At 39.6% G+C, this 22,435-nt stretch overlaps 1 protein-coding gene across 2 annotated transcripts in view; it reads right to left on the bottom strand.

Moving 5' to 3' along the window:
* Positions 1 to 22,435, bottom strand: part of LOC306649970 (uncharacterized protein) — a 72,024-nt gene that overhangs the window by 27,412 nt on the left and 22,177 nt on the right. The window contains exons 2-3 of one of the 2 annotated variants that reach the window (XR_013760755.1): positions 17,239 to 17,411; positions 8,150 to 8,290 (exon numbers count right to left, since the gene is read on the bottom strand). Coding sequence is in view for 1 of the 2 variants with exons in the window: in XM_079121547.1 (XP_078977673.1) it covers positions 17,239 to 17,411 (173 nt within the window). In the remaining variant the exon portion in view is untranslated. The remainder of the gene's footprint in view (positions 1 to 8,149; positions 8,291 to 17,238; positions 17,412 to 22,435) is intronic. The other variant, XM_079121547.1, reaches the window with a different exon arrangement.

Here is a 22,435-nt window from a genome sequence, read left to right as displayed (position 1 = left end):
AACCCAGAGCTTCACACATGCTAGGCAAGTGCTCTGCCACTGAGTCACAACCCTAGCCCCGATATTAATCTTCTTTTTTCCTGAAAAATCATATGACAGTAGCATTTCCCAAAACATGTTTCTTCAGGAAAGAAAGATCATGGCTCAAACTGTGGCTTATGGTTACCTCTCCTTGACTTGCAGTACTCCCTTCTTTTGGGAAAATCCTAGTCAGGGCTTCTGACCCTCCCTAACTGCCCCTTCACAATGGTCAACAGGCTCATAATTGACTGAATCAAAAGATATTCCTATAGTACTAGAAGTCTTCAATGATTATAGAAAGGTGATTGGAAAGTTGTCAGTGGTCATTGACAAGATTGGATAAAGATAGTCCAACTAGAGGACAAAGGCTTCAGAGAGCAAACACTCTAACTCACAGGTGCAGGAAGCAGTGTAGAAACACAGGTGAAAGCTGGCATTCATTACAAAAGGCATGGAGCATTGGTACCAGTAAAGGCTGGATAAAGCTTTTCTTTGTCATTATTTTTAAGTCATTTTAAAATCCTTGGAAACAGCCAAGAATTTATACCACTTCAGTAGTACATCATGACAGCTTAATTATCCCAGATCCACAGGACTATAAATTATTTCCAGGTCATAAATTAGGGTTCTGAATCTTGTGGTTTAAACCTGAGGGCACCCAAGAAATCTAACAAATAAAAATTTCACAAGCCTTTAAAACGTGATCCTGGTATTAAACAAGAGGGTAGGAGATGGTTTTGTATTTATAACCCAGGAGCTCTGTCACCTAGCTACATTCCCAGCTCTTTTTATTTTGATGCAGGTTCTCACTAAATTGCTGAGGGCCTCGCTAAGTTGCTGAGGCAGACCTCAAACTTATGATTCTCCTACCTCAGCCTCCTGAGCCTCAGGATTATAGGCATGTACCACCAAGCCTGGCTTAATTTTATCTTTTTTGAAGTGATTTTATGATGAGCGATTTATACATGTAAATATGTTTGACACTTTATAGCTAATTTGTTTCCTTATCTTTTAGATAGGAGAATGGAAGAATTGTTCATTGATTTCCTATCCACCTTAAATACTTAAAAGTATTTAAGTGTTTAAATAAAAACCTAAACTCCAAACATTCTTTATCTTTTCTCTTATTGTACCTATAAGCATATGCTGTTTTCTCATGTGCAGATTGTTGGGCTAGTTTGGGGTGAAAGATTTACCCCTACCCTAGTAACAGGTATCTTGGATTGAGATAAAACTGAGGCCCAGCCCTGTCAGCATCTGGAGGTTGGTTGCACCTCTGTGTCCACTTGGCCTGGGAATGGAGGAACTCGCAAAGTTCTTCTCTTCTCCCTGTGCCTCTCCCTTTTGTTTCATACCCCAAGGTGCAATGAGTATTGATTTGATTTAGTCAGTTGCCAGTGCAATGTTTCAACAAGTTTTCTAGTGGACAGAGCCATGGGGTTTAAAGGATAAGAGGACATGGCTGTCTTTCTTTCACTCCTCTTTCCTCTCCACTGAAGTCCTAAACCAGAGTCTGCTCTGACAAGAAGGAAATCTAATTATCTCCCCTTGTCCCTTTCTTCCACATAGCTGGGCCAGAACTGGCCCCAGTTGTGACCTTAGTGAGCTATGTGCTGGGGACAAGCACATTCATGCCATCCACTCTGTGGTGTCTCTCCACCAAGGGCTGACAGGTGTGTGTCAATGAGTCTTCAAGAGTTTTACCAAGATCCAAGGTTCATCCAAGAGTGTGATAGAGATGGTAAAAAAAAATTAAAAAAGAAAAGATAAAGAAAAAAAAAAAGTGATGAGTGAAAGGAGGAAGCTGACCTGACCTCACAGCTTCCTTGGACTGAGGGCATATTGTTCTGGATGATTTACAAAAGAAGGAAGCCTCCATAAACAGGACTCACCTAGTCTCTTAAAATGGGGTCTACTGTCTAAGTCCCAACAAAATTAAAGTCTGACTTTCCTTTATCACTGTTATTCCTGTACATGCAACTCCCTTGGTGGTCACAAGAAAGGGGTGACTAAAATCCAAAGGGAAATTTGAGTTAACTCTTGACCCCATGGTCATGCTAACCTCCCATAAAAAGCCTCCTTGATGGCCAAGCATTGCTCAGATAGAGTTAAACAAGAAAGCAACTTCCTCTGAATTCTTGGGGAGCCTAGAAACCCTACTGCAAATGACCCTGGTCTCTCTCCATAGTTAAGAGTACTGAGATTCAGTTAATATGTGATGTGCTTGGCAAGTACTGGAAGGTGCCACAAAAATCAAATGACATAAGAGAAAAATGGGTACCCAAAGAGTTAAGAAGTATTTACTGGTTTCTGACTCAGTAGACATTATTGGACTTCAATGTCAAAAGAGTGCAGTTTCTAGGGTCATGTGATTGCACTTGAACTCCCCTCCAGAGTCAACGGATCCTGAGACGGAAAAGGCTGCATGATAAAATGGCAGGACACCAGCCAATCTTCTGTGGGATTCATTTTCTTTTAGAATGGGATCTTAGTTGAAAAAACTATAAGTAACCAATTGGTTTAAATATAGAAATAGTTTATAATGGGATTTGAAGTTTCTCTGAGACTCAGAGATGCTGGGGTTGAAGGTAACAACCACAGGGAACCATGCCTCAAAATCACACTGCATAGTGCACTGCTAATGCCACCACCCTGGATATAGACACTGCAGTTTGTGTCACAAAATCTACTGACATTGGACAATAAACTGGTCACTAACTTGAAAACTGTACGATCACTGCCTCTGAAGACAGGGGATAGCTTGCCTCCAATCATGGCGGAATGAATGTCTCCATTCCTTACAAGGTAAACTCCAGCATCTAATGGACTGATCCCAGGTTCTATGTTTGTGATGGAGCTTCTATGGTAAGAGGTAGGGATTCAAACAGGGTTCTCTTGCCAAAATGATGGAGGAACATTCAAAGATCCTGTAGCCAACAAAGTTCACTCTTCAGCTGCATACCAATTGGTGCTTTCTACTGGGCCTCAAGAATGAAAGAAGAGGAAGGATGTTCAGGGGTTGCAAGTCCATCTGCACCCTCCAGGCTCTGTACTTGCCCTCCGCATAGCAGATCTCATTCCCCATTCAGCTTCCTATGAGTGTCTCACTCAAATTCTCCCCTTATTTATTCACTTTTCTTTTTTTTTTCATCTCCATATACTTCCCTCACCTTCTGTGCTCCCTCTAGGGACAGGTTCAGAGGAGACCCACAGCCCACACTAGTCTCCTAGTAACCAAGAACCATAAGTGCCTTTTTTTGAGGAACTTGAGGCCATTTATGTCACCGTGGAGAAAGGCACATGATGATATTAGAGCTGCTTCCCCTCTCCACACAAGATGAGACATCAATCAATGGTGGAAAAGGGAGATGTAAAAGGGGTATGAACTAAGATTCATGAGATAAGACTGGCACAAGGACACTTGGTCTTTAGGATGAACTCCAACATTGTAGAGATGGTGGAACTTTCTGTTGAGTTTTGAGATCCACCAGAACAGAAGGTGTTTGTTTCTCCCTTGTTAGGTATAGCCTCAGGAAACTGAGAAAGGGGCCCTGGGACAGCCCAAAATCCAGCTCCACTCAGGACAATGACCTAACAGTGCTGAGAATGGTGTTCTTGAAAGTAGACCTGCATTCCAGGTGGCACAGGGAGCCTCTGGTATTATCCTTGTCCCTGAAGGACACAGAGGCAGATGGAGAGGGCTGAAGTTGAAAGAGGGATCATGATTGGAATGAAGAGGAAGTAATGTGAGTCCACCCACTAACTGCAAGTCATGGTGGAGCTGAAGATGGAGAAAGGGATCTGGGCACAAAAAAAAACACATGTCCAAGCCCAGAGGGAGGAAGCCAGCAGATGCAGAGGCTAGCCCATGCACAGGCAGAGGCTAGCCCAGATGCACAGGCATTCCTCTCCCAGTGTCGAGACACTCCGATAGCCCCTAGAAACTTAGGCCTCCCCAGGGAGAAGGCAAAGAAGAGGGAGCATTCCAAATGAGCAGGGCAACCAGATGATGGTGATTATGTTTTAAACTAGAAGGGACAGAATTATGTTGTCTTGGCAAGAGCTTAATTTTTGCCTTAAATATATAAAGAACCCCTCCCTCCTTTTTTTCATATTCAACTAAATAGTGGATTTCAACCTGTGATCACCTTCACTTTAATTTTTTTAAATTTATTTATTTTTAATATTTTTTTAGTAGTTGTTGATGGACCTTTATTTTATTTACTTATTTATATGTGATGCTGAGGATCAAACCCAGTGCCTCACACATGCCAGGCAAGCCCTGTACCCCCGAGCCACAAACCCAGTCCCCGCTTTAATTTTTATCTTATTGGTTTAAATATTTTTTAACCATTTAAACTTTCTCATTTTATCTATTTTGTTCAGTTTATTGTTTTATTGGTCACTAGATTATTTTCTTTTTAAAATTTTCTACCTTTCTAATGATAATCTCTTCTATTTTATTATTTATCTATCTTTACTTTATCTTCCCTCTTTTTAAAATCTCATTTACTCATTTTTTATTTATACATATTTCAGTGATTAGTAAATACTATAAAGATCTGCAAGGCAATTTCTTCAATCCTCCAGTTCAACACTGTTAAAAAGAATATAGTGTAAAAATATCTAAAGTGGAAGATAAGCCAGGCAATTCCATATAGTGAACTAGCAAATCAAATAGTATGACCCTCTATCTTTTTATGGCCAAAATTAAAAGTCCAATATAAATTTAACATACAATAACATCTGTTATTTGAAAGTATTAATATTGTGATACGTAATGTATTTTATAAAAAATTGTTATGATTTAAATTTTATACATTAGAGTTGTTTTTTACTTTATTTGCAAATCTATAAGTTCATAGTCAGCTGGTTAGTCAGTCTTAATAATTTGGTTACTGAGAACAATCTCATATGGTAAATAGTTTATAACTTTAAGTGAATAAGCCCAATTTTCTACAGCATACATTCCAACAGCTATTATCAAACATTCATTTCATAACATTTCTCAGAACTATTCATAAAAGCTTCATATATTAAAGGGAAGTTCTTTGCTCTCCTTAGTAAACAGACTCAGATGAAGCTGCAAGCTTATGATAAGAAGCAGAGTAATTACAGACTTAACTTGCATTGTATGGCAAATCATATCGTAAATATTTGCTCACCATCTGCCTTACCTGTCTAAATAAAGACTAATTGTTAATCTAGTGCTTTTAATGCTTTCAATTCACAAAAACACTTATACGGCAGCTTCCCAAAGTTTCCTACAAGTTCCTGTTTAATTTTAATTTTAAACAAGGCTGAAGCAAAGACTTTGGTGTATATAATAGCTTCTTTCCATATTTCCACATATGCAGTCTTAGAACAGTTTAGCAACACAATATTAATTTCACTGGATATCTTTAAATCAAAAAGTAGACTACACAAGATTGTGTGTATTCTACCCTGTCTCTGTTATTATATGCATGGTTATGGTTATGAATAACTAAATATGAATATTGTGTCCTTGGGAACCAGGAACATGGGTATAACTAAATGAAAAGAGAAAAAACCCTGGAGTCCTGGATTTGATCTAAAGTATCTATGAATACATGAGGTATTTTGTCTTCCTCTTATATATAGACAATACCAAAAGTTTAAGGGAAATATGAAGTTCTAAAATTTCAGAAGTGCAAGTATTACAAATTTATAAAACATATCCTTTAAAAGTGTCAGTATGTAAATGTACTGACTTAGTTTTGATTGTTTGGAGTAAGGTATTTGCCATCTGCAGTTGGAGGGGCTCCTGAAGAGAAAACAAAGTACCACCTGTGGCCTTTGAACCTGAGTGGAATCAATCCTCTAGATCCAGCTGCCAGTGTACCGGGAATAAGAGGACAGAGGGACACGTTAGGCTTCATGGTGAGCATGTGGTCCCCAAACCCGTACTATGGGAAACCACCTGTCAGAGGAGCTGCAACTCTGGCAGATAAATTGTCAGAAAAAGAAAGGGACAGAAGGTAAATCTGTGGATTTTGAGACCTAAGAGGCAGAAAATAACTTCAAAGTAAGCAAGTCTAAATTGTGGTGGCTAGGGTTGCATACTTGAGCGATTCCAAGTCAAGACAAGGGAGCGATTACTATGAAATCAGAACCAGGGTTACTAATGGTGGGATGGAGAGGGCTGTCATTAAATGGGGCACATCAGAAGTTCCTTGGATGACTAGAAAGTTTTCTGCTCAAAGCACGTGTTATAACTATGAGGATGTTCATCTTATAGTAATTCATTAAGTCCTGCATTGGCTTCATGTGGTTTATGTACTTATTAGATTTTGACATATAAAAGAATAATAAATATTACAATTTTAAAATAAATAAACCCATGTATAACATCTGCCTTATATGTTTCATTCTCATCCATTTTTAACTCCTCTTTTTAGCTTTGGATTTTCTTTTTTTAATTCACAACTTAGTGGTCAAATTTAATTAATATGGTCAAATTTATTCTCTTCAGTTTAGAGTCTAGGTTTCAACAAATGCCCAGTGTTATATAACCATGGCCTGAATCAAGGTACAGGAACTTCCTATCACCCCAAAATTCCTATGCTGCACTTTGTATTGTTCTTCCTTTCTTCGGTCCCTGGCAACCTTTTATCTTTCTATTCTTATACTTTGCCTTTTCCAGAATGTTGTACAAAAGAAATAACACAGTGGAATAGCTTTTTGAATTTAACTTCTTTCACTAGCCTAATGCATTTGAGATTCATCTACGTGTTGTATGTATCAATAATTCATCCCTTTTAATTGCTGCATAATAATTTATCCTCCTATTGATGAGAATGTGTATCTACCCATTAGTTGTTATAGTTGGATATGACGTGTCCCCCAAAAGCTCCTGTGTTAGTGCAGGAATGTTCAGAAGTAAGATGATTGGATTATGAGAGTTGTAACCTTATCGATTCATCCTAGTTTGAATGGACTGACCATAGGCAAGTGGGGAGTGGCTGGAGGAGGTGGGTCACTGGGAGCATGCCCTGGAAGGGTTCGCCATCCCTGTGGCTCCTTCCCCTGGTCTGCTTCCTGACCCCGACGAGCCAAGCAGCTTTCCTCCACAGGGCCCTTTTCCCATGATGTGCTGCCTCACCTTAGGCCCAGAGTAATGGAATTGGCTATCTGTGGATTGAGACTTCTTTAACCGAGAGTCCCAAATAAACTTTTCTTCCTCTAAATTGTTCTTTTTGGGTATTTTGGTCACAGCAATACAAAAGCTGACTAAAACAACAGTTGAAAGACTTTGACTCCTTTCCAGTTTTGAGCAATTAGTAATAAACCTGCTGTAAATATTCATATAAAGGTTTTCATGTAAACATAGTTTCACTTCTTTGGAGCAAATTTTAGTATTTTTTTTAAACTGTGTTGACTTAAATTTGCATCTTTTAGCTTACTAAGCGAAACATAGAAAGCTCAGACATAAAGAGGATAGCAATTAGATAAGCTCATCCCCTACAGAAGGGAAGTTAATCAATCTTCCCTTTTACCTGTCTTGTGGCAAATTATTTAAGCTCTCCATATTGACCTCTGGTTTTCTTTAGGATTAAATCCCCTGCCTTGTTTCTTTTAGAAATAGAAAATTATAAGACATATTTTAAAATTTAGCCTTGTTTATAAATTATATGTCTAACTATTTATTAGGGAATTTCTAGAAAGTAGACGCCATGGATAACTGCTTTGAGTAAACACAACACTGAGCTGGTCATTTTGTCTTATTTAATAAGGGTATAAATGGGAGAGTATTTAGAAGGATTTTACCTTGAAAATATTATAAATATAAATATGAAACCACATGAGTGTGAGGATCCTATCTGGTCAGATATATACATACTCTTTTGGTTGTTTTCTTACATTTTTCCATCCAGTTATGATTGCAAGAATGCCTTTCAAATCCTCACTTTAAGTATTCAGTGTTGTCTTACATAACCCCTAATCTAATGTCTACACTATGTCCAACTATTTGTTATGGAAACATACATCTTACTCATGTGCTTATTATAGGAAATTATATTCATTACAACATTGTAATATTGTTTTGTAGAAGACTAAGTCTAAATGAGCTGCTATAAGAGAACAACCCAAATAGATGGTGACTCACAAGAGAGAAGTTTATTCCTCTAATGGGAAATGGTCCTGAGGTGGGCAGACCATCTAGGCAAGCAAGCGATCCCATTCCACAGGGTCATTCTATGCACCCGTCCTCTTGTGTGGTCTTCATGGGTGAAGCTTTGTTCATATTCTGGTGTGTGAGAGGGATAAAGAGGAGGCAGAAGGCAAAAGTTCACTCATGTGTGGACACATAATTTCTGCTAACATCCCATTAACCAAAACCAAACCACACAGCTACAACCAATATAGGCCCAGAAACGTCTTTAGCAGGGTAGGTGTGTGCTTGTCTAAATGCAAGGGTTTGATTATGAAAAGAAAGAAGGAGTAAATATCGCTGACAATTATTTGTCTCTGCCACCCACCTATAGTTGCAGTATGCACGCTAGCATTGTGATTTTTAACTTATGGTTCATGAATTCTCTGAATCATTCTGGAACTTAAAACAGTGCTTGTCTTTACTTGTGATAAAGGCTAAATTTAAATCAAGAGCCTCTCTTGAGTTTTCTCCCTCTCAGCATCAGAGAAGACAGGGTCTACAAAGAAACTAAAATACCCAAGGAAATCGTTGGCATTAAGAGGAGAAAGGAGATATGCAAAGACACCAGAGCTCCAGAAAGGGAAAGAGAAAGGTGGGGAGGGTGCAGCCTGATGGCTTTGCAGGTCCCTTGAGGAGTGAAGGTGCTCCTTATTTTGCATTCTGTGCATATCACTTGAACTCCGTTTTCACTTAAGCATCCCCAAGATTAAAAAAAAGAAGAATCATTTAAGAAACATTAGTATCAACCTATTCCAATCAATGTATCTGATACCAAATAGAAACATTTTTTTTTAATTTCAGCAGGATTATAGGAAGGTTACCTTATAAAACTTTCCTCTATAATGAGAACTAATTGGCTTAGATTGGGATTATAATGCATAGGAACTTATTATGACTAAAAAAATGATATTTTTGGTTAAGTTATGTGTAGTTCTATGGTTCTATGTGCTTTCTGGTGCAACACTACTTTTCCTGGAGTTAATTGCCTAATTTCTCCATTTTCCTTGTTTTCTATATACCCCTCATTTAATTTACCACTAAGCCCTCCAACAACAAGTTGTCCTTTTCTTCCCTGTGTGCCATTTCCCTGTGGCCTTTGTCCACCTGCTCCTTCTGCACACAGTTGCTCTAGGGTTTTCTGGTTTCTCCCTCCCCACATTCCCAGAGTTCCATCACCTTTCTCTTGGGCTGGATCGCCTCACTCTTGTAACCTATACACTCTTTTTGTCTTTCTGTCCTGATACCATTGTGATACAGCATTCCCTAGCTATATCCCTGTGAAAAGGTAAATGGAAGGTAAAGTTTTTGAGAAATTGACTCTAAAACTGTTTTGAGTCTGTGCTCACTCTTGATTGATAATTTGGGCATTTTTCCTCTGACTGTGGGTCATTGCTTTTGCCTAATTTCCAATGTTGAAGTCAAGAAGTCAGAATTTATTATAATAAAACTTAGTTTTGTCATTTGTGATCTAAAATTTCACAGTGATATGTCTTGGTGTGTTCTTTTTCCAGTCATGTTGTTGGACACTCAGTGGACTGTTTACATTTGAAAACTTATTTGTCTTGTATTCTTTCTCTGATAGTTTCTGCTTCTTCATGTTCTCTGTTCTTGTTCATCTCTGTGCCTATTAGACCAATGTTAGGCCTCCTGGATTTATATTTCAATTTTTTTCCTCTTCCCTATTGTTTACCTCAGTCTTTTGGCCCCTCCTTTCAATTAAAAGTTTGTGACATCCTCTTTCTTGCAATTGCTGAATATCCCTTCCTTTATATAACCTCTCAGTTATTTTATTATGAACAATGTATTTTCTCTAATTTAAAATACTCTTCTGCAACATATTCTCTCTTCCCTCTGGGAGATTCCTTCTTGATTATTTTGTTCTTCATCTTAAATGTTGGAAGGTTTTCTTAAACATCTGGATGTTCATGGATGTCTGTTTATATTTCAGAGTGAGGTACTGAAAAAAAAGGACCTGGAATCTGTGTGTATGGGCAGTTGTTAGCCCTTCATTGCTGTGACCAAAATACCTGACGAGAACAACTAAGAAGAGGAAAAATTCATTTGGGTTCACAGTTTCAGAGGTTTAGTCCTTGCTGGGCCTTGTCCATTGCTTTGGGCCCAAGGTGAACTTCATGGAGGAAGAGTGTGGTGGAAGAGCAATGCTCCACTTTTGACCGCCAGGAATGACAAAAAAAAAAAAAAAAAAGAGCAAGGGGAAGGTGCCACAGGGAAGATGAACCTTTCTAGGGCACGCCCCCACTGATCCACCTCTTCCAGCTACTATCTACCTGCCAACAGTCCATTCAAACTAGGATGGACTTATTAGGTTACAGGCCTCACAACCCAAGCATTTCACCTTTGAATAATGCTGCATCAACAGAAGCTTTGTGGGGATACCTCACATCCAAACCTCAACAGGCAGGGGTTGTCTTATAGACAGGTGCTCCTGTCTTGAAGTGTTACCTAGGGGAACATTGATTTTATTTCAGAGGATCACCATGTGTCAAAATGTATGCCTTTTGGTTTGAGCTTGTGCAAGAATGGGATTTTGAGTTGAATTTTAGAAATGAATATTCTATTAATTCCACAAAATAAGGAGAAAATGCGTGTTGTGTTTACATGGTAAATACTGAAACCTTTAACTGCAACAAGTATGGTGATAATCCATGGTGTCATTATAACAAAACAGGACAGAAAATTCAATTTCCCATGACAAATACAATTTATAGCTTAGGTAAATGAAAAATTCTCTTCGGCAAATAGAATTTCCTACAGTATATGGAGCATAAAGATTACAAATTACTACTATAGTATTTGAGAAGTTAAATATCATGAAGGCTCTCTCTTCTTAGTAAGCAATTATTTAAAGTGAAGTATAATCATATTTTCAACAGTCAGATCATGGGCAAGCTAAAAAATAAAGAGAACTTTGCCCTTTTGGCTCAGAATTTTTACCTACTATGTTCTTGATATAATAAAATAAAAGGTCCCCTTAATTATCCTTCTTTCACTAATATGAGGAAAATAACTTTACCCTGAATCTGATATACTTGTTTCAGCCAAACTCTTATTTCTCAATATTTCTTATTACATATATTTATGCCTTGTAACCTGCTCGCTTTTTTCACCTGAACTAGGACAAAATTAAACTATTATCAAGTTCATTTATTTTCACAGCTCAGTCATTTTCCCAGAATGACTTTTAATCTCCTGTCTGGTGGGGGTGGGGATACAGGGAAAAGGAGACTGGAGGTGACAAATCCAGCAGCCAACTTTTTTGAGCCAAGAGGAGAAGGAGAATATGAAAAAATCTTTCACATTAATCTCCTGATTTTCATAAAATATCTCCCTACCATTTGCTTTTAAAGTTTGTTCAAAGTCATCTTAGTGCAATTTTGGAAGAGAGTGGATATAAATCTGTGCCCAAGATAGCATATTTAATTGCAAGTCCCGATAGGTTTCTTTGGAAATGGAAAATATATTTACTAGATTATCCTTGGAAATAAAAAACAGATTTTTTAAAATCTAAAATTTGTATTTTCTACATATCAGCATTCTTATTAATACAGCTCAATCTGATAAAACTTGACCACAAGCATGCTGATTATTTCCCTTGGGAAATGGTGAAATCAGAGAAAAAAATTAAATTTGTTTTGAATATATGCCATCAAAAATATTCACTAAATGTGGCCTTATTTGTTTATATCAAAAGATTTTATTCTCCCAAAACAAAAGTTTTAAGACAAATTCAAAATTTCTTTGAATAAAAATAAACAAATAAAACAATATACTTTCTACAACAAGAATGTACAAAACAATGCATCAGATTGTTTATTATAATATGAAAATATATTCACTGAAAAGAAGCTCTGGAACATGACCATAAATCTTTATGAAAAATTGTAACACACCCTTTTCTGAATTTACTTCTATGTACTTCATAAAAACCACCAGAAAAATTAGCCACAGTTTGTAATTAGGCCCACCAGTGCTGTCATTCAAACATCAACTCTAGACCCATCAACCTATAAACTGTACCTTCTGGGTTTCTCTTTACCCAGTACTCACTAGACTGTACCTTTCACTGACTTAGATTCTTCTGAAGTTTGGGAGATACTCTTAGTTACCTACCCAGAGCCATTGCATCTTCTTTCTTTGTTCTTGTTTCTTCTTTTTTGGCAGTGCGGTGGATTACACTCACTGCCTCACACATACTAGACAAGCACTCTGCCACTGAACTACATGCCCAGCCCCATTCCTATCATTATTGATAATAGAATTTCAATTTTGTTGAAGAGGTATACTATGATAAATTATAGCAAATTTAGTGACTTAAAACAACAAAAATGTAATGTCTTATGGTTCTGGAGGTCAATTCTAAAGTAGGTCAACAGGATTTCATGCCTTCTGAGACTCTAGGGAATAACTCTTTTTTTTTTTTTTTTCCTTTTCAAGTCTAGACGCTACTCTCATTCTTTCATTTGTAGCCTTGGATTGCTCTAAACTGTGCTTCCATTGACACATCTCCTTCTCTGACTTCACCTTTTCTGTTTCTCTCTTATAAGGACCCTTGTGATTTCACTGAATGTACCTGGATAATCTAGGATAATCTCACCACCTCAAGATCTTAATCACAAAGTCCCATTTGCTATGTAAGATAACATAAATACAGAGTCTAGGGACTAGTACACGGACATCTTTGGAGTCCATTAGTCTGCTTACCACAGGAGGCAATGAAACCAGTCTCAGAGAATCAATCACAATTGGTCTAAGCCAATTAAAGCAATCATGACGATTCCTTTTGATGGTAATGGATCTGTGAGATGGGGCGTGTGAATCACTCTGTCCAGTGAGAGGTAAGGAGAAGCCTGGGGTTTCTGGGCTTCTGGGTTTCTCTTGATAGGAGAGATGCAAAAGAAAAAAGTGGTGCTTTTCTGGTCACCTTTTTCCTTATTTATTGGTTATTATTATGTGGGGACATAATTCTTAGAACTATTCCAACTACCAAGTGACCCTGAAGAAAAGGTCAAGACAATTGTAGTGACATTGACTTAACAGCCTGACATTGTTGAGTCACTAATCTAACTAGGAAACTCTTACCCTTAGGCTTCTTATTAAGCAAAATACTTAAATGTTCTTAGTTTAATCAACTATTAGCTGGATATCCTGTTACTTGCTGCTGAAGGCATTCCAACTAAACATAGTTCTAAATGGAAAGTTCCAAATTGCATATCACTTAGACAGTGTTACTTGCTTCCAAGAATCCTGGCTCTTAGAAAATAAATGTAATGTCTATCCACAAAGTGGGAAAAACCAACACAAACAAAGATGGGTGTGTTGGTGATTTTAATCTTAGAAGAATCATATTTGAGCTTCCAGACTCATGTAATAAAAGTTATCTTCTTTTTATCTTGATTCATATTCTTCCCACCCAGTTGTACCCAGATGGTTTCTGTGTCTGGTCCCAATTATGCAATATGCTATTTATGGTAAATTAAATAAGATAAGGCCTTAGAAACTTAGAAGACAGCTATACATAGTAGATTTTCAACACATTATAGATATTATCATATATTCTTTGTGCTTCATTTCCTGCATTTTAATTTGGCAGATCAAATTCCATGATCAATAATAATGTCACCAAAGTCCCACCTTAAGACAAACTGGATTAAGAAGATAACATCTGCACATCCTGATCCTGTCTTGGAGGGTTAATAATTTCATTCAATATTGAAGAAGTTTATCTCTGAGAAAAGTCCAAGGAAACTTCATTATATTCTAATTAGGGGCCCATATTATAAATTAGTAACAGGTAACACCCCTTACCAATGGGTGGCTTTATCTCCCTCTGGAGATAGCCTGCATTTCCCCTGACTGTGTGTTCCTTGTTTATCCCAAGGACATCTCTCTTTTAAGACTGTCCCCTGTTTTCCCTTGAATGTGTATCTATTTTCTTAAATAAATTTCAGTCTATGCCTTTGAAAAATATAAACTAGTAATAGAATTTTTGTTTAATTCTAATTTGAAGATGGGAGTTTTCCACAATGTTAAAACCAGGCATCTCCCTCTAATTCTTATCTTTAAACAAATCTGGATCTGCACCTTAGCCAAACTATCCCTAGACTAAGATGGAACAAGGGGGTTGTCAACTTCATCTAAAAAGGGGGAGGGGCTGTGTTATCTAGTGATCTAATGCGCTTCTAAAAATATATCAGAAGAGAGGATTTCCTAATCTTTCATACTAATGGACTATTAACAGACTGAAATCAATCCTGTCAGTTCCTCCTTAGGCAAACATGGATCTTTTCCTTATGATTCCAGGTTGAATAAGGACACTTAAGAAGAAACCACCATCCCATCATAAAACTTGGCAAGGGTACCTGTAAAACAGCTTCCAAAGAATATGCTGCTCTGTGTCACCCAAACAAGTCTTATTGGGCTTTAGTTTTACAGAGCAACATAGAACACTTAATCACTGTTTTATGAGAATGACCACATCTAGTCAATTATGCTGAAATGCTGAGTTGCTCTAATGGTGGCAACCCCATTGCCTAGAACGGTGCCTGAATCATATATTTTTGGAATGAATTTTTTAAAGGAAAGGAACAAGGAGACTATATTGTAGTGTCTTTAAGAAATAAATTAAGGTGAAGGAGGTTAAGATAAAAGAGATTAAGACAGGGAAGAGGAAAGTTGGCACAGCACCAGTGTGACATGGGAGAGGGAGCCAGAGGAAGTAGGGAAAACAATCAGAGGACGGTGAGTCTAACTCCTTAGAGCAGAGAAGCAGAGGGAGGGAGGCCTTGAACTGCTTGCAGTTCTAGGAAAGTTTCAGCAAGTCTGCTAAGGAGTCCTCAAGCCAAAATCAGAAATTCTGTTTCCCAAGTCTTAGGACTGGGGATGTAGAGCACTTACTTAGCATGCACAAGGTCCTGGGTTTGATCTCCAGCAAGAAAAAAGGAGAAAAAAAAAGTCCATGTCTTAGCATCCCTGCTCATTTGCCATCAGCTGGATGGTCTTTGGAAAGCATAGCCTGGTGTTAATGCTACTGTGGATTTCAGACTGTGACAGCTGGGACCCCCAGTTACTGCAATAGGCGATCAGAGAGCAGGATTTTGAAAGTTAGCACACAGTTGCCACAGCATTCTTTATAAGTCAGCTTATGAAAGTCTAGATGGATGATGACACATAACTTGTAGAATTACTAGTACTACCTTACATTCATTTCAGGATTTACAGCTTGCCAAATGCTTTCACATATCTCCTCTCCTTTAAAATAGTCAGAAGAGCCCTGTTCTTATTATCAGGATGGAACACTCCCTAGGACACCTGCCCATGCAGAGCATAGTAAGTCAAGCACTCAACCATCTCACTCTTAGTCCAGGGCTCAGTCTACTGTAGGACAGCTTTGCCGAAAGCCAGTACTCCTGAAATGTTGGTGATGTCCTTTATGAGCTTTCATCTTAGGCTACTTGATTAACAGACTGCTCCAGAAAGAAAATACACTTCAAAGAAGCCTCCTCTTGTTTGTCCTGTCACTAGATGTAGCATTCATAGGATGAAGGTAGATTCTTCTCTGCCACGGAGATGGGTCTCAACATTTCCTGTCTACCTGGAAACTCCATCTGCAATGGGTATCTGTGGGCTGGAGTCTCTTATTGCCAGAGAAGCCTCATGTGGCTTCAGGATGGAAGAAGAGGGTCCTCTGGGCTGAGAGGTGCTCATTTTAAGTGGAGAGAAGGTCTGACTGAGAGATGCAGATTCTGTAGGGAAAACCCTCCCAGAGACAGTGTACTTCCCTCAAGCTTATTTATGTGGGACTAGCCCAGCACAGATTTTTCTTTAATATTAAGGAAGATTTTCTTCTTTAGAAAGGAAAAGAACCCCAAAAATGTTGAACAAGAATTACCCAGGTCACAGGAAATATCCAACCCACAGTTTCATTCCACAAATTGATTCAGCTCAAGAAGGAGACAAAAATGAAAACTTGGTGTAAAGTTTCAGTGTTTTACCTAAAGTCAAAGAGACCGGGTTAAGGTAACCCAATAAAAGAGCTATGGAAAGTGAGATGAAAATAAACATGATACCTTCAAGTACTGAGGATATAGCACACTCATTTTTGATTGCTGTTTATATGGAAGCCATCTGAAAGCATTAACATTCTCATTAGTTTTCAGAAAAAGACACTGAAGAATAAAGACCTTTTAAACTATGAAAGTATCTCTGGGGGGGAATAAAAGGTGAAACGTTTCCATTTCTATGGTACTCTTCTCTATCCAATCGCCTTTCAGAGTAGGATAGAAACAAATGCATATTAGATCTCTCTGAACTTGCTTCCAGCAAATGAAAAATGTTCTGGGCGGAATAGCACCTCATTAAACACTGGACCTGACTTTCCGTTTATACTTAAGAATCATTTGCTCAGGGATAGGAATTTGTTTTTGTTTCTTAGAAGCAACTTCCCTGGGTAGCCTAAAGGAAATAACAGGGTGGTGGGTTCTTTGAAGTTCTAGTACTGAGGACACCACCAAGTAGGTCTTGTTGAGTGGGATACATAACCACTCACAACCTCTGTTTCTTTATTTATACAATGAGATGGTGCTAATGGTGCAAAACCTTTGTTGTTCTTCCAGTTGACCTGGAGAACCTCAAATGGATACAGACATCTGGGACTTCTCACAGACCTACTGCATCAGTCTCAGAATCTAGATTTGTAGGATCCCCCTGGTGATTTGAATGCAGTCATTCCATAGATCAGTATTTTAGGAACAACTAGACAAGATCTCTGAAATCCCTTCTACCAACTCTAAAATTCTAAGATGGGACAGAAGAGGAGGTCAGGGAGGGATCGTTCTCCTGAGGTTGTCCTGTGGTTAGAGCATCTGGTCACCTGGGAGCTTATTAGAATCTTAGACCTCACTCCAGAAACCTACTGAACTAGCATCTGTATTTTAACAAGATCCCCACGGAGTTCGTTAAGCACATCAAAGTTAGAGAGCCCTTCTCTAATCCACAGGATCAGAAATGAACCTGCTATCTACCTGCCAATAGGGCACTTTTCCATCCAAGTCTCTGATTTGACCAAGCCAGGGACACATCACAAAGGAAACACTCAAGTTCAGGTGCTCTCTCTTTCTGGCTGCCATTCTTCTCACAGCACGTGGATTGTGAACATCTCACTACAAGTCTCTTTTCACACATTTGTCTTAAGACCCTGTGAAGGCAAAAGACCCAACAAATATGAGAGAAAGCTAGGGTGTGTGTGTGTGTGTGTGTGTGTGTGTGTGTGTGTGTGTGTGTGTGCATATGTGGTATTATTATTCTACCTATTAATCAGACAAAAATTACCAGTTGAAATTCTGGGGAAGAGGCTGCCAGTCTTAGAGTCTTGAGAAGAACGAAATTTTAAATTGTTTGACTATTATTATTGAGCTAGGGTAGAGGGACATAATATATGTGTAATGCAGCCATAGCTTTCTCAGGTGCTTGCTGTCCTTACCCACATCCTGTCTTAAGAATTGATTACCAAATGAAGACTGTTAAAAAGCATAACCATAACACCTCCATATGGAAAATACTTATTTTTTTAGGGGAGAGAGAGAAGTCCAATTTATAAAATTCAGATAGAGCATATGAAAGAATTAGAAGACCAGGAAAAAATGGTGAAAAAAATCTTCTAAGCCAGAAGAAGAAAATCTATTGCTAGTATCTTCTCAAGAACAAAAGAATCCAGTTTCCTTTTTGATGGCACATTATTGAAATACAATCCTTAGAGAGACCTAAGGGCTCTAGGTGCTGCGTGGGTGAGTGGTCAGTATGGGATGCTGTCGGGGTAAACACCCAGCTGTGCCTGGGAAGAATTGTTGGTAGTGAGATAAGAATGTGATAATAAAGGAAACAGAGAAGGGAAAATGGCCACTTCCTTGTCTCCAGTCTTTAGGTGGGGATCAAAACAGAGTGGCCTTGGTCGTGAAGTAAAAGAATGCACTCATAAAACATTTAAAGAAATCAATCTGCACAGTGAGCATGCAACCTATCTTACATGTCCCCCTGCATGTAGGCATGGGACAGTCCTCTATTTTGGCCCAGCCTGTCACCACTGAGGAACAGATGAGTATTAAATTGTCCCAACCCTCTCCATTGAGTCTTCCAAATTCATTCTTTGTGATCAGTAAATAGTCCACTGAGGCTTTTGCAGCCCTGGGGTTGAACAGATGCAGATGAGGTCCTTTCCCTGATCACAAATACCACTGCTACTTTGAAGATGTGCCATTTTGACTTTCTCTTCCAAGCTAAAACTGAACTTTATATGGTATTGTTTTCATAAAATGTGGTTTATTATTCATAGGAATTATTTCTGATTATCCTAGTGTGTTTTGTACTGCTTTTACAGAATACCACAGACTGGGTCATTTCTAATAAACAGAAATTTGTCACAGTTCTGGAGGCTGAAAAGTCAGAGATCACGGGGCTGGCAGCTGGTGAGGGCATTCTTGCTACACCATCCAAAGAGAGAGAGAGAGAAAGGGAGAGGGAGGAGGGGGATTCAAGCCTCCCTTTTATTCCGTTTTATAACAAACCCTCAGATACTGACATTAATCCCTCATGACCTAGCTGCTACTCATTAGGCTCTACCATCCAAAACTATTTCTTTGAGGATTAAATTTCTGATGCATGCCTTTTGGGGAACACATTCGAAGCATGGCACTGATATAACACGAGAATAATGTGTATCAATTGCCTAGGATTTTAAGAAAAATCTTTAGAAGTATAGCCCTTTAGTACCTCTACATTCATAAATCAAATTTTGACAAACTCTTGCAATTGAGTTTCCACGGTCAGACCTTAGGACTGAGAACAAGAAACACACTCTCCCTCCCTCCCACCCACCACGTACTCCCCAAGCCACCTCCACTTATACTCTTGTTTCCTAAGGATAGGTGAGCCTATTGGTCATTCATAACATTAATGTCAATTTCTCAGATTGTTATCCTGGGAGACTAAGCAGACTGGACTGGGAGGGAATCTAGTGCAGAAGAGAATGGAGAAGGGGAGGACAAAGAGACGTACTTATCCATCCCCTGGGCCTGTTTGGAGGCTGCCTTTGCCCAGAGCATTTCTCCCTCAGCCTCTTTATCCCTCCTTGGCCACTGCAAGCACTTTAATGCCTCTCCACCTGCCTTGAAATGGCATTTCCATGAGACGGGTTGTTCTAATGGTGTCAGGCAGGAGGAAGACAGAAGGAGGTTTGCTGCCACTGCCTCCCTGGTGAACTTTGCCTCACATACCACAGAGGCAACTGGTTTGCCCACGACTTCAAAAAGCCCTTGAGGTTGGTCTCCCAGGGAGCCCCCGGTCCATTTTCCACTTGATGTAATAGCAGTGCTTTGCAGAAACAGAAAGTAGTCAAGGAATGTGCACTGAGTGAATAAATTTGTGACAATCATATCTGCCTCCCCTCCCAGACAGAAGGCAGTATCTAGTTTCTTGTCCAGAAAATCCTTAGCATCTATCCTGTGGAATACAGGTGGCTCTCAGTAAATATTTGATGAATAATGAATGAATAACTAAATAAATACTGCTTTTGTAGCCCACAGAATGTCTACTACAATACTAACTCTAGAAAATATTTGGTTGATTAATAATAATCCAAAGTCATGAAGTTTGTTGAAATTGCCATGTCATGAGTGTCTATTATTTCAGTTTCCAGATCACTGGGTGATATTTTTCAATTTCCTCAAATGTGAAGCGGCATCAGTAATGTACATTTTGATGGGAAGAACATTCATAAAATTAGTGTATGAATTAAAAAAAGAAAGAAAGAAAGAAAGCATGCTGCAGAGGACACTACAGAATGCTGAACAACCAAGGGCCCTTCCCTGCTGTCTCCGACCCAGCTCTCATGGAAGGAAACCATGTTTTAAGAGAGAATGTGAGGAAATTACAACACAGTCATATAATTCAAATACAAGGTAAAAGGAGCGAATTAAAACAAAGGAAAAGAAGAGGTGCATCTTAATGTGTCTGGCTATGTGCTTGAGTAGGTTTTGGGATGAGGATGGCAGTGTGTGGCAAGGACCTCAAATGTAGGTTAGCCCACAGGAGAGGTTAACACACACACAACTGTGAAACTAGGAAACCCCTCAGGCAATCAGCTGGGCCTTGCTCTCTTCCCCTCAACAGGATAAGGCAACCATGGGGGCTGTGGATGGTGGGCAAGAACTGGACATTAAAAAAGAAAATTCCTGGAGGATTTTCAAGATGGTGGACTAGAGGGTGGCTGCATTTCATGTTGCTTCAGGATTCAGGATTCAAGAAGAGGAGATATTGAGAGACTTGGGGACACAGTCAAAGCCACTGGGTGAGTCTATCCCGTTGGGGAGGCCTCCCGGATGGGGCGGTAGTCCCAGAACGCAGGGAACTTTGTGAAGTAGAGCTGCCCAACGAGACACCCCTCCCCACACTGGAGCAGTGAACTTGGACAACTGGGAGCACTGTAGAGGAGGCCGCTCAGCACAGCGCTTAGACTCGGAGCATCCCACCGGGGCTCCGGGCAGCTGCCCAGAGGAGGAGGTGTGCGGCCAGCTGTTTGGACTCAGGGCGACTGCTCCTGAACACCAGGGGGCTGCCCGGAGGAGGAGGAGGAGCGCGGAGGGTCTCTTGGACTCGGAGTGACTGCAATAGGGCTACAGGCAGCTGTTGGGAGGAGGAGGTGCACAGTGAGTTGCTTGGACTCGTGGCGACTGCACCGGAACTCCTGGCGGCTGCCTGGAGGAGGAAGAGGTGCGGTGGGTCGCTGGGACTCGGAGCGACTGTATGGGGTTCCAGGTGGCTGCTCAGAGGAGGGGCCGCATAGCCAGGTGATTAGGTGCAGAGCAGGGTCCCAGGACCTAGGCAGCTTCTTGGTGGAAGAGAGGCACAGAGACAAGCTGAGGGGCGGAGCGGAGGTTCCAGGACTGCGGGCAGCTTCTCTGAGGAGGGGCAGTCTAAGGAGACTCTTCTGCCCACGGCGAGGCTCCCAGGCCCAGGAGGTAGGTCGGGGCCCCTGGGAACATTGCAGAGGAAGGCTGCCAAGCCCAGGCGATAGTTGTGGATTGAGGGGAACATCTAGGAGGGGAACTGACCAGCAAGACCTCCCCACCAGGTGAGTCTTCCCTGCTGGGTGAGGTTTTCCCACAAGCACAGGAAAACCAGAGACACAGGCCCAAACAGGTCTTACCTCAGCCCATAGCCTAGATCCCCTTTGGATGACCATTGATCAATAACTGAAGGCACCTCTGCCCAATAGCAGGGAATATACCACATCTGAAGGCCACCACCCCTACAGAGGCAGCTTCCTTGTGGAGCACCGCATTATCAACTTCCTCCAAGACTTCAGGCTAATGAAGGCTAAGAGGGGATATACTAGAAATCTTCAGGGACACTATAAGTCAATAGAGGAAATCTGCAATATCTCAGCGGTCCACTGATACCTGAACAATATGAGAAAACAAGGGAAGAAAATGCCCCAAACAAATCTAGATGTTACATCAATAAAATCCAATGATAGCATGGCAGAAGAAATGACAGAAAAGGAGTTCAAAATGTACATAATTAAAATGATCAGGGAAGCAAACGATGAGATGAAAGAGCACATGCACGTACTGAATGATGAGATGAAAGAGCAAATGCAGGCATTGAATGATTGCACCAATGGACAGTTAAAAGAGCAAATACAGGAAGCAAAAGATCATTTCAATATAGAGTTAGAGATATTTAAAAAAAAACAGAAATCCTTGAAATGAAGGAAACAATAAAACAAATTAAGAACTCCATAGAAAGCATATCCAGTAGGATAGAACACCTGGAAGACAGAACCTCAGATATTGAAGACAAAATATTTAACCTTGAAAACAAAGTTGACCAAACAGAGAAGATGGTAAGAAATCATGAACAGAATCTCCAAGAACTATGGGATATCATGAAAAGGCCAAATTTAAGAATTATTGAGATCGAGGAAGGCACAGAGAAACAAACCAAAGAAATGAACAATCTATTCAATGAAGTAATATCAGAAAATTTCCCAAATCTGAAGAATGAAATGGAAAATCAAGTACAAGAGGCTTATAGGACTCCAAATACACAAAATTACAACAGACCCACACCAAGGCACATTATAATGAAAATACCTAACATACAAAATAAAGCCAGAATTTTAAAGGCTGTGAGAGAAAATAACCAAATTACATTCAGGGGGAA

The sequence above is a fragment of the Sciurus vulgaris genome, assembly GCF_902686455.1.
Source record: "Sciurus vulgaris genome assembly, chromosome: 2".
In the NCBI taxonomy this organism is placed as follows: Eukaryota; Metazoa; Chordata; class Mammalia; order Rodentia; family Sciuridae; genus Sciurus; species Sciurus vulgaris.
This window is presented reverse-complemented; position numbering and strand designations above follow the sequence as displayed.